Below are 12534 nucleotides of genomic sequence, written 5' to 3'. Positions count from 1 at the left end.
AAACATTATTTTTACAGAAACATTCAAATCCTAACTACTTTAAGTACCTTTAATACGTATTAAGAATACTTTTAACTTAATACTTTACAACATTTCTTAATCAAATCTCGCTTTCTTTAACTCAAATCCTTGGGAATACAAAAAAACCCTACGGCTGCGAATCTGCAATTACGGTATCAAAATCTTTTAGTGTCATATACAGCCGAAATCGTCTTAGAATCCGAAGAGCTTTAATATCTTACCGACTGTAGGTACAGTCAGTCATAAATATCTAAGTAGTCAAGGTCAAATTCATGCAAAAACTACTTTTTTGTCAACATTTACAATAACATCTATCTCTGACTATACTTTTCAACACATGTGACGTTCTCAATCAAAAGTCACTTTGTCGCTTACCATAAAGACGAAATTTGCTTGTATCTTATACGAATAATCTGTCAGAGCGTCCTTATGGCAAGCGACAATGGTACCTTTTGATTTAGAACGTCACATATAATGGAGATGAATGGACATGTTTTTATATGTATAAACTCCCTGGTGTATGAAACATCAATTAATATTTATACTTACGTCTATAACGACTACTTCCCATTTCATTGGAAGCTACGGTACTTTAGCCTCCTAAGGCCCAAGGTCCTACCTATAGTACACTTCTTGAGTTCGATGAAATTTAAATCATATTCAATTGGAACAGAGTCGCTTTTGCTTTGTATTGTTCAATTATCAAACAACGCAAAATCAACTCTATTTCTTACACTATTAGTTCAAATTTCAGTAGCAAATTTTAGATTTTTCATTTGTACGGCTGGGTCTTAGGAGGTTAGTACAAAATCTCAATGTAATAGTCTGTCCCACTTCAAGTGATTACGTAAAGCAAAGACATATGTAACTTCGTATAAGATGAATAAAGTCTAAGGAAAAACGTGTCTCGGAAATCAAGAAAGTCATTCTCGGATAGATGGCGCACACACCTTTGGTCTATGCTCGGCTAGATGGCGTGACGACACCGTTTCATATTTAACAATTTTAACACATAGATATCAGTGAATTAACATGGGTCAAAATGATATAAAAATATTAAAATCATTTATCCATATATATACATTTTTTTGATAATTTTATACCTTTTCATTTTGAGTTTTAGTCGTGTGTCGATAGATGGCAGTAAATTTACTGTGACTACAAAATTTACTATGACAGGACCCCTCTATACTATCTATTCTCTTTGCTTAAAGCATCAATATGTCGAAAAATTACATTTCCAATTTGACATAGATAGATAACTATAATTAATAATAATATAATTCAGCCTATATACGTCCCACTGCTGGGCACAGGCCTCTCATGCGCGAGAGGGCTTGGACTATAGTCCCCACGCTAGCCCACCTTTTTGTGTGTACCCTACTTTGTTTGAAAGTTTTTATTTGTATGTTCTTATACTTATTATTATTGACGACTGTACTTTAAACCTTCAAAGAACTTGTCAAATTTAATAGGGTATGTGACTGCTAGACAAATCAATCAGTTTCTTCTTCGAACTGTCAAAACGATTTTGCTACTATGGAATTTATATGAAACACTAGCATGTGACGTCACAATCAAATTACCTACTCTTTATAGTTTTATACGGGTTTTAAAATAGAAATTGTGTCTAAAAATAACTGCTGTCCACGTTTCTCTATTAATCTTCTGGTGCTTTATTTCATGCATGGTGTAAAATAATTTATTTTAAATACAGTTATTACCCTATTATACTCATATAAGCCCGAACTCGAGGGGGCCATTAGCTTTATTACATTATTAGTTTCTTAGTAACAAGTAAAATGTGACGTTATCTATGAAAAGGGACCTTATTCTCGATGGCGCTTACTCCATTATTAACGATGCTCCGATATAAATACAATGCCGCGCGACGCTGTGCGGCGTAAGCGCCATCGACAATAAGGTCCCTTTTCATAGATAATGCCCCATATAGGTACTGTAGTGTGTTAAAAATGTACATGTTTCATCACCGAATCTCTTCGCTTGAGTGGGACAGAGCTATTTCTGTCTCAAACCTGACGCCTAGCGTCTACTTGATCATGTCAAAAAGACTAGCACTACTCACTGCGACTTTCCGTCCTTTTCACACTGTACTAAATATAAAGAGACGGCTTATATCGCGTAATGAGCTCTTTATCGAAAAACCTTAAATTCCAATCAAATTTCGTATTTTTTTTTTGTAATTATCAAATTCATGCAAAATACACGTATTTCTTCAACTGCCGGTCTACCTTGGTCATGTTCGTGCACATCTCTTGATCCCTGAAAAAAAAAACATCGCTGTTAATAAAAGTGCAATTAAAAAAAAGTTGAGGACTTTCCAAATTTGTACTAAAGGAAGGACGCTAGCACAAGGAATTTTGTACATTGACTCGCCTGTTCCTAACTCTGTCGCACGCGCATAATAGGGAATATTACGCAAAACTCTGCGTAGGTAGCGCCACTACCACTATCCATCACAATCTGGGGGTCTACCGCGAAACAAGAAAATCGAAATTTCTTATATAACCTCTCTATCACTCTTGCATATTCGAGCGATAAAGAGGCAGATAACTAAATTTAGATTTTCGCGTTTCCCGGTAGGCCCTTGTTAACAAACCGCCTTGACGCTTCAATGTCATATATTATTGTTTGTGAAAACTTGTCAAAAAAAAACAGTTTAAGGCACAGTAAGTAAAAGTTATTCTTTGGTTTACTAGCTAGCTTAGTGCTGCACTCTGGCGGCAGAACATTGCAGTAATAGCCCCTATTATATTGCTGCTGTTTTTAACTTCGGTCCCCCCACCCCCCATTGCCTTTCACCAGCTTCTTGTTATGCTTGGCGCCTCCAGGGTTGATGGACGCCGTCAACCTCTTAGGGTACAGGTGCTTCGTGGTTTGTCCATATTGGTCCATATTGGTCCATTGTGACAGTTCCCTAGTGACAGTTTACAATTTGACTTACCTTCGGTCCCCCCACCCCCATTGCCTTTCACCAGCTTCTTGTTATGCTGGGCGCCTCCAGGGTTGATGGACGCCGTCAACCTCTTAGGGTATAGAAGGTGCTTCGTGGCTTGTCCATATTGGTCCATTGTGACATTTTACAATTTGACTTACCTTCGGTCCCCCCACCCCCCATTGCCTTTCACCAGCTTCTTGTTATGCTTGGCGCCGCCAGGGTTGATGGACGCCGTCAACCTCTTAGGGTACAAGTGCTTCGTGGCTTGTCCATATTGGTCCATTGTGACAGTTTACAATTTGACTTACCTTCGGTCCCCCCACCCCCCATTGCCTTTCACCAGCTTCTTGTTATGCTTGGCGCCTCCAGGGTTGATAGATGCCGTCAACCTCTTAGGGTACAGAATGTGCTTCGTGGCTTGTCCATATTGGTCCATTGCGACATTTTACAATTTGACTTACCTTCGGTCCCCCTACCCCCCATTGCCTTTCACCAGCTTCTTGTTATGCTTGGCGCCGCCAGGGTTGATGGACGCCGTCAACCTCTTAGGGTACAGAATGTGCTTCGTGGCTTGTCCATATTGGTCCATTGTGACAGTTTACAATTTGACTTACCTTCGGTCCCCCCACCCCCCATTGCCTTTCACCAGCTTCTTGTTATGCTTGGCGCCGCCAGGGTTGATGGACGCCGTCAACCTCTTAGGGTATAGAAGGTGCTTCGTGGCTTGTCCATATTGGTCCATTGTGACAGTTTACAATTTGACTTACCTTCGGTCCCCCCACCCCCCATTGCCTTTCACCAGCTTCTTGTTATGCTTGGCGCCGCCAGGGTTGCTGGACGCCGTCAACCTCTTAGGGTATAGAAGGTGCTTCGTGGCTTGTCCATATTGGTCCATTGTGACATTTTACAATTTGACTTACCTTCGGTCCCCCCACCCCCCATTGCCTTTCACCAGCTTCTTATTATGCTTGGCGCCGCCAGGGTTGCTGGACGCCGTCAACCTCTTAGGGTATAGAAGGTGCTTCGTGGCTTGTCCATATTGGTCCATTGTGACAGTTTACAATTTGACTTACCTTCGGTCCCCCCACCCCCCATTGCCTTTCACCAGCTTCTTATTATGCTTGGCGCCGCCAGGGTTGATGGACGCCGTCAACCTCTTAGGGTAGAGAAGGTGCTTCGTGGTTTGCAGGAGCTTCTGGACCTTACTGATGACCAGGTTAGCGTTGCAGTTAGACTTCTTGTGGTGGAGGCCGCTGGGGATACGAAAAAAAAATAGTTGTCTGTAAAGTCGGTTTACGGACGATAATTTTGCGTGATAACGTCATAAGAAAACGTGGCCGTAACGTTACCATGGAGATCTGTCCACAACGTTACCATGGAGATCTGTCCACAACGTGACACTTTTTCGTGCATGCTACCGGTGTTCATCGATTTATAAGACATTATCACGTCAAAGATACGTTACTCCAGGCGGCTTAGCACGGTCGCGTTTTTATCCCTTGTCACCATGCCTGTCACGTTCTAACAAGTATGTAAGTGCGAAAGGGACGCGCATAGTGATAGTCGATAAAAATGGAACCGTGCTGAGCCCGCAGTTCCCCATCAGGGTTTAACCATGGTCACAGACTAAATAATAGTACTATAGTCTGTATCTGTCTGTAGGTGTTTAAATAAAAGTAAACAAAATCTACCCTCAAATGGGTCCTTAAGCCAGTTGAGGGTAGATGAAAACATTACATGATCATATAAGCTCATATGAGCATATCAGCTAATCAAGGTGTGTGAGGCGTACGCGACAGCGCATGGTTTGACTTACAATGTAAGTAAAACAAAGATCATGGTCTTTAAGGCGGGAAGTAAATGTCCTTTCTTTATACCACCTATCATCCTTAATAGTGTTCCACTCGAAAGAGTGACACAGTTCAAATATTTGGGACATTTGCTGACCGAAGACTTGAAGGATGATTTAGATATGGAGAGGGAGCGCAGGGCATTGTCAGTTAGAGCGAACATGCTAGCCCGCAGATTTGCTCGGTGTACAGATGAAGTCAAAATCACTCTATTTAAGGCTTATTGTACATCATTGTACACGTCAAGTCTGTGGGTTAGATATACTCAGCGAGCTTACAATGCCTTGCGCATTCAATACAATAATGCGTTTAGGATGCTGTTGAGACTGCCGCGTTTCTGCAGCGCATCGTCCATGTTCGCCGAGGCGCGCACAGACGGTTTCAATGCCGTGTGGCGCAAGAAAACGGCCTCACTGCTTGACAGAGTGCGCGGGAGTACCAACAGCATTCTAAACATGATAGCTAATAAGCTAGATTGTCCTCTGTCATGGGCAATGGGTCAGCGGACAAAGTCACTTTTGTTTATAAATTATTAAATATTTTATTAGGTTACTGTTGTTACTAACATAAATTATAAGCAATAACTAACAAATGTATGGACCATATGTTGTCTTTAATAAAGAAATTCTAATTTAATATAATGTAGGTTAAAGTCAGGTCGTTCAGTGACTGGTCAGGCGGTTCTGTATTTGGCTGGTTAACCAATAAATGTTATAACTACCCGAAAATTTACAAATTGTTTGTTTGCTTTTATTTAAATACCTAAAGACCTAAAGATACAGAAGGTTCACTCTCTAATAAAACGCGTCTATTAGATATGACCGCCAGGTGGCGCAAGCGCGAGCTGGCGTCCAGGTAATGCATAGCGGTGCGCGGCAACTAATATTGCTAGACACCAAAATTGGTGTGGGCCGCGTGTACTTGTAGCATCGCGACTAAATCGCGGAGTGAGCCACGCCTGCCATGGTTTTCGTACACATACTGTACACGTTTCTGCCATTTTGGCTACGGAACCCTAATTTATTTTTACATATGTAGGAACGTGGAGAGAGGGCAATAGAGAGTACTCTCTCCAGGCGAGTGTTATGCCTGGGGACCGAGGTCCACTGAGGGGTAGTCAGAAGGAGTATACAGGGTGGCCCATTTAGATCGGTCGATCATTATGATACTAATGATAGCTAGCTAATGGTAGCTTTTTGTACGCCATCAGGCAGGGTATAGTGCTACAAATATTTATTTACCGCCACTGTAATCAGTTTGACATATACTCACAAATAAAAACACTTTGACTTTGACTCATTTTGAGAACCTCAAATATATTTTTTTGTAATTTTAAAATACATAGTTTAGAAGTTATTTAAGAAAATAACCAGAAAATTACCATTCCCCCTTTATCTCCGAAACTCCCAGTAGTAAATTTTGAAAAAAATATACATTATATACTTGGTCAAGCAGATCTTGTCAGTAGAAAAAGGCGGCAAATTTGAAAAATGTAGGCGCGAAGGGATATCGTCCCATAGAAAATTTGAATATCGCGCCTTTTTTTACTGACAACTTCGAGCAACACGGAAGGGAGGCGGCATTCGCACTATTTCCCCTCTGCCGAGGTACAAGATTAGCGCGTCAATCTAATCTAGCGCGGGTAATAAAACTAGTTGCACTTGGATTTTTCACTAGACCGAGTCCAGACTCCAGACGCGCGCGTGAACACTGCTGCACAAAAATGCCTGTTTGCTCGGTTTTTTGTTATAAAAAGAGGTCGGGGACATCAAATTTACAAAAAGAAGGTGTTACATTTCACATGTAATATTTTTTTTTACATATCATACGTTTAATTACATTCAAACACAATTATTATATTTTAGTCTCATGTAATTGTTGGATTTATCGATTTTGCTCGCTCAGTACAAATTGCGGATCGGTCGAGCGACAAATCCGACTTCTCATCTCTCAGAATACAATAACATACTTCAACGAAAATGTGTTAGTGTGCGTGTTGTGACACTTGTCACTCGTCCGTACACAAAAAGAGATCGAGGTTTGCAAGATTTGTCTTTGACGTGTGTCATTTTCTATGTATTTGTGTCGTCATTACAGATTGGATTTTGTATGTAAGTGTGTGAGAAGTGCGACTGTGTGCACCTTTCCCCCCGCGAAAAATGGCAGAAAGATTTGTACGGTGAGATATCGCTTGGGCCCCTCCCTTCCGATGTGTCGGAAGCCGGTGTTGCTCGAAGACTGACAAGGTTTGCTTGACCAGCTATAGTTCTTTACCTATTAACGTGAGCAGCTAGCGCCATCTAGAAATGTGCGATACTACTTTTTGAAGGTTCAAGTAACTCACCACTCCCCAATATGGAACACCCTCGGGCCCTTGCACATCATGACCTTGAACTTCTCCCGTCCCTTTCTGTTCTGAGAGAGATGAAGCAACGAGTAGTCCCAATTGTAGTCGTCGTATTCGCAGAACTGATCCTGAAATACGGAATTATTTAGTAGAGTTAGACCAAGACAAGTCTGCAGCGATTTTGATAGCCCACGCAGTGCTGCAGAATTTTCTCGGTCTGACTCTATTAAGATAGAGGAAATAGATTATGATAGAAGTGCGAAAGTACAAAAGTAGGAAATCGTCGTTCGTGTTTTAATTTATCGCCACTCGTTGAGAATCGACTTTCCGCACGTGTATTGTACAACGTTTTACAGTAAAGCCCTTTAAAGTTTCGACATACGCACGTATAGTGCTAGTTACCGCACTAGGGCGGTAAATTAGCACCATATGTACTGTAAACATGTTTTCATCATAGTTGCTCGTAAAAGGTATTATTACACTTAGCCGATGCGGTCCGTAAATCCTAAATTTCGAACTTAACTCTGTATTTTTTTAAATTTAAATAAAAGTAAACAAATAATTTGTACATTTTCGGGTAGTTATAACATTCATCGGTTAACCAACCAAATACAAAACCGCCTGGATCAGTCACTTAACGACCTGACTTTAACCTACATTATTTGATCGTGTAATGTTTTCATCTACCCTCAACTGGCTTAAGGAGCCGTTTGAGGGTAGATTTTGTTTACTTTTATTTAAATACCTAAAGATACAGAGTATAGATAGAAAGTATACCTGTAGAGACATGATGGAGTTCCACACAGTCCTGTTGAAGACCATACCCATGTTGTGAATGCTGGAGTGCCAGGGTGTGATCTCCACCTGAAAACGTCACCAATAGGGAATATTACGCGAAACTCTGCGTAGGGGGCGCCACTACCACTATCCGTCACAATCTGGGGGTCTACCGCGAGTAGGGTTTGCAATCCGGATCCGAAATGTATGAAATTATCCGGATCTGGATCCGGATCCGCGGATCTTCCCATACATTTCGGATCCGTCGTGCAAACCCTAACCGCGAGCCAAGAAAATCGAAATTTCGCTATCTAACTCTCTATCACTCTTGCATATTCGAGCGATAAATAGGCAGATAACTAAATGTCGACTTTCGCGTTTCCCGGCGTTGGAATTTGGAATGGATGACCCCCTAGCATGAGTCATCCTTAAAGGTAGAAATATGACTAGACACCTACTCGTACAAAACAAAAGTTTTACTTCTAAATAGATATAGTTAATAATAATCGAGTTACGAAACAGGGACGAAGTTTCGTAACTAGTTTCGAAATTAGAATACAAATAGTTTTCTTTACCAACTTTTACCAACCCTTCAGATTTAAAGAGCCACTTTATTTTTGTTAGTAATAATTAAACACATGCACAACTTTGATTAGTAATTAATAATTAAAGGACACTTAATAATAACTTTAGACTATACCGCAAAACGTAATTCAAGACCAAAAAAAGTAAGAAAATGTTGCCACTGCAATAATTTGTTTGTATAATAGTTAATTCCTGTTGATAAATAATCACGCTAAAATAATTTATTTATTAATAATTTTACTCCTACGATTTAAAAAAGTACTTTTATTTGCTTATTTTTACATAAATACAAGACGAGCTAGTAAAAAGTGGCAACATTTTCTTACTTTTTTTGGTCTTGAATTACGTTTTAGAGATTATATCATAAATATCAGGCAAAAAAAAACCATGAGAAGTGCTAGCATCGAAAGCAAAACAGGCTTATATTAGACTACACATGCAAATATTTATGTAACTAAGATCTATGGCGGTCTACACATTGAATACGGATCCACACCCCGGTCCGGTGTGAGAGCGAAATGTCGCTATAAACGTGCATAGCGCTGTCTCGCTCGCACACCGGAGCAGCGCACGGATCCGCATAAGTGTGATAACTATGTATTATTACATTACATTAAAGCGCTAATCTAGTCTGTATAGTTATGTAGCATTAGAAACATAATGTTTGCACACAGAAAATTGTATTTCACCACACCAACTCGAAGCAAATATTAAATGGAAAATATCAAATGTAAACAAACCAAATCAAATCCAAATGAATGTTGTTAAATATTTATCATCCAAAATCATCATTTAAAAGTCAATTCTGCCAGCAAACATAAGAAAACAACTCAAAATTTGCATTTGATTACTTTGCCTCACATGTGAATAAAATGCAACTTTGCTATCAGTTTTTGAAGTGCAAAGTAAGCCTTTCTAGCTGGTGTGGTGAAAATTTTATTTTAATGGTAATATGCTAGTTAAGTTACTTAAGGCAAATGATACGATTAATGAAATAGATGACAAGTGCATAATCGACATAATCGTATATTATATCGTAAGACATACAGTACCAGATCAGAGATACAAAAAGACAATGAAAAATAATACATTTTCAGGAAAAAGGTACCACTCGGTGCTTGTTGTGTTATGTTTACAAGATCCTGTTTAATTTGCGGAAAACAACAATATTAACAAATGGAAGTAAACATAAACACAAGTTTGTCTATATTACAGATAAGGCAATTTAAATAAAACGATTGATAAGAAAATGACAGCCGAATTTCTTATTCACATAATAAAACAATAGTGAATCGAGTAAGAAAGTTAAGACATCATTTCAAAATAACGACTGACAATCAATCTACGGAGTTGCGCTTTCGAAACAGACACTGAATTTCTTTTCATAATTTTACAGTATTTTTGTCCGCCACCATAAAAACTATATTTTACAGAAAAAAAAATACTAAAATGGAAAATTGCACTTGGTCTACTAAGTTTCAAATATACAGTGATCGATTCAGTAAAAAAGAAATAAAACTTAGATCTGTTACTTTTTACATTTGATGCGATAATTTGATCGATTGATTGAATTGAAATTTTTCGCTATTGCATTTAAAAAAATATAGTAATTTAATGTTGGCTTAAACCGTAAGAGAAAAGTTCAAGTAATAACCAAAAAAAAGAGCTTGCCCAGGTCATATATTTATTCATGGCAACAAAAGTAATGCATCAAGACTTTACAGAGATACAAATAGAACTGAAATATGAAAATAATAGGTTAATTCGCCAGTAATTGGCCACTGTTAGAAATTGGCCACCCTAAACTAAAAATGAATTCTATTCACCCATAAACAGAATTCACTTTAGTTCTTGAAGGCTGGCCAGTTATTGAAACCTTATACTAAAATGAATTCCGTTTATAGGTGAATAGAATTCATTTTTAGTTTAGGGTGGCCAATTACTAACAGTGGCCAGTTACTGGCGAATTACTCTAATCAATAAATTATTTTCAGTAAGGCTGTTAAAATGCTCAAAATAATGTAAGCAGTTCCGTAAAATTTACCCTGGATAGCTAGTCTAAAGGCAGCAAATGCTATGTACAGTCGCCATCAGATATATCGGAGCGGCCAAGGTGTTCACAATATCTGAACACGCGCTCTAACGCCCTGACAATAGAGGCGTGTTCCGATATTTGTGAGCACCTTGGCCGCTCCGATATATCTGATGGCGACTGTACAATGCTAAGCTATATACTTTTGCCATTATTCATATACTTCTGACTAACCTCAACCAACGGAGACGCCATGTCTAAAATTTTCGGTACAAAATAGTCTGCCTTTTTTTGCGGGGGAGGGGCATATCAAATGTATAGGTACGTCATGTCAGATAAACGTCAGTCCATACATATGGTTGACATGTGGTTGACCATTGGCCGCCTATTTTCGACAGAGGGGAACGTCTGTTAATGGCGGCTCCATTGTTAATTACTCCGAGCAAATAGCTAAAAGTCCTTTCTTTCTGTCATTTTGACATTTGTGTTTGGAAAGAGACAGAACGTAAGAGGCCTGTTAGGTTTATGAATAATGGCGTTAAAGCGTATTGTATCTACAGCTACCCCTATTTACAAATGGAGGTTTTGAGCAATGTTTTACATTTTACTGTTAAACAATGATTTCTTCTACTAACTAACCAACTTCATGAAATAAAATGATTGGAACGGATTATATCGCGTATATTGAATTCATACTACATCCCGACGTTTCGAACCATTTACAGCGTTCGTGGCACAGACAAAACATCCTCCAGACTGAGCATAGTCGCGCTACCCCCTCTGCCACGCATACGGTAATTTTACTCCATGTTCGAGTCGAAAGTGTCTTTGTGTGACGTCCGTGTCTTTGAACGGACCAATCACGGCACAGGACCTCGCTCACCTCGTCCCGCGCACCCCCGCATTTTTGGCATCATCGGTTGCATGAAATAATTGCTCTAAACTCGGATGGTTCGTGGTCAACGGGTCACCCGTTCGTAAAGGGTTCGAAACGTCGGGATGTAGTATGAATTCAATATACGCGATATAATCCGTTTCAATAGTTTTATTTCATGAGTAACAATCGCGGTAACAGAAGACAATATTAACCAACCTCATTCAATTTTAGAATAAATACATTTTTTTTAATATATAAAAAGGGACAGCCGTAGAGACGTTTGAATGAAGCTAAAATAAATCAAAATAATTCTAAATAGTCGAGGACCAGGACTAATAGCGCCATTCACAATACAAATTGAAGCTAGAATGTGTTGCACTACTGCGGTTTACGATACTACGAATTTTCAACCCAAAATATTTGGTTAATTCAGCTTTGGGGCTATTCATAAATTACGTCATTTCAAATTAGGGGGGGGGGGGGATCTGGACGTCGGATGATGGTAGCATGACGTAGGAGGAAACGGGATCATTCGAAGTTTGATTTTCGGATCGGAAAAATCGTCAAAAAACGATGACGTAATTTATGGACAGCCCCTTTCGATACCTCTAAATAAAAACAATCCTATTGAATAAGCGTTCATTTACATACACCCATTTTAATTTCAAGTTAGTGTAAATAAATGTTTAAAAAAAAAAAAAAAGTTAGAAGGTTAAATATTGATTTTACCCGTTTTTTTTTGTAAATCATGCTCAAAACCCCAAACTACCGTGCCGTGCTACCTAAGCGTCAAGCTCTTTAACCTTTTGCGTGTATCCGTACAAATTCGGGTACACCTGATAGTTCCAACTCGTCGAATCCATCTTCCGTCTCCGTCGCTCCTCGTTAGCTGCCCGCACTTGCTGGATGTACGACAGAGTCAGCTGCTTCTTTCGCTGTTGCGTGTGAAATATGTGTTAGGGTGTGAGTTGCCAAAGAAAAAACCTACTTCGTAACTAGGGAACATTTTCGTAACTTTCGTAACGCGTTTTCTACTTCGTAACTAAGGTACAATTTCGTAACTCTTCGGCGCATTTTTTTTTTGCT

The 12534-nt window shown here is 39.3% G+C and overlaps 2 protein-coding genes across 2 annotated transcripts in view; one reads left to right on the top strand and one right to left on the bottom strand.

The window, feature by feature from the left end:
- Positions 1-12534, top strand: part of LOC134802113 (dentin sialophosphoprotein-like) — a 174580-nt gene that overhangs the window by 43808 nt on the left and 118238 nt on the right. The gene's annotated exons all lie outside the window — the stretch shown is intronic.
- LOC134802492 (alpha-1,6-mannosyl-glycoprotein 2-beta-N-acetylglucosaminyltransferase-like) overlaps positions 1957-12534 on the bottom strand; it is a 57007-nt gene continuing 46429 nt past the window's right edge. The window contains exons 9-13 of the mRNA XM_063775171.1: positions 12252-12383; positions 7955-8041; positions 7175-7305; positions 4054-4233; positions 1957-2304 (exon numbers count right to left, since the gene is read on the bottom strand). Coding sequence (XP_063631241.1) covers positions 2235-2304; positions 4054-4233; positions 7175-7305; positions 7955-8041; positions 12252-12383 — 600 coding nt within the window. The 3' untranslated portion in view covers positions 1957-2234. The remainder of the gene's footprint in view (positions 2305-4053; positions 4234-7174; positions 7306-7954; positions 8042-12251; positions 12384-12534) is intronic.

This window comes from Cydia splendana, chromosome 24, assembly GCF_910591565.1.
Source record: "Cydia splendana chromosome 24, ilCydSple1.2, whole genome shotgun sequence".
Taxonomy (NCBI): Eukaryota; Metazoa; Arthropoda; class Insecta; order Lepidoptera; family Tortricidae; genus Cydia; species Cydia splendana.
Note: the sequence above shows the minus strand (reverse complement) of the source record. Positions and strands in the feature narration are given on the sequence as shown.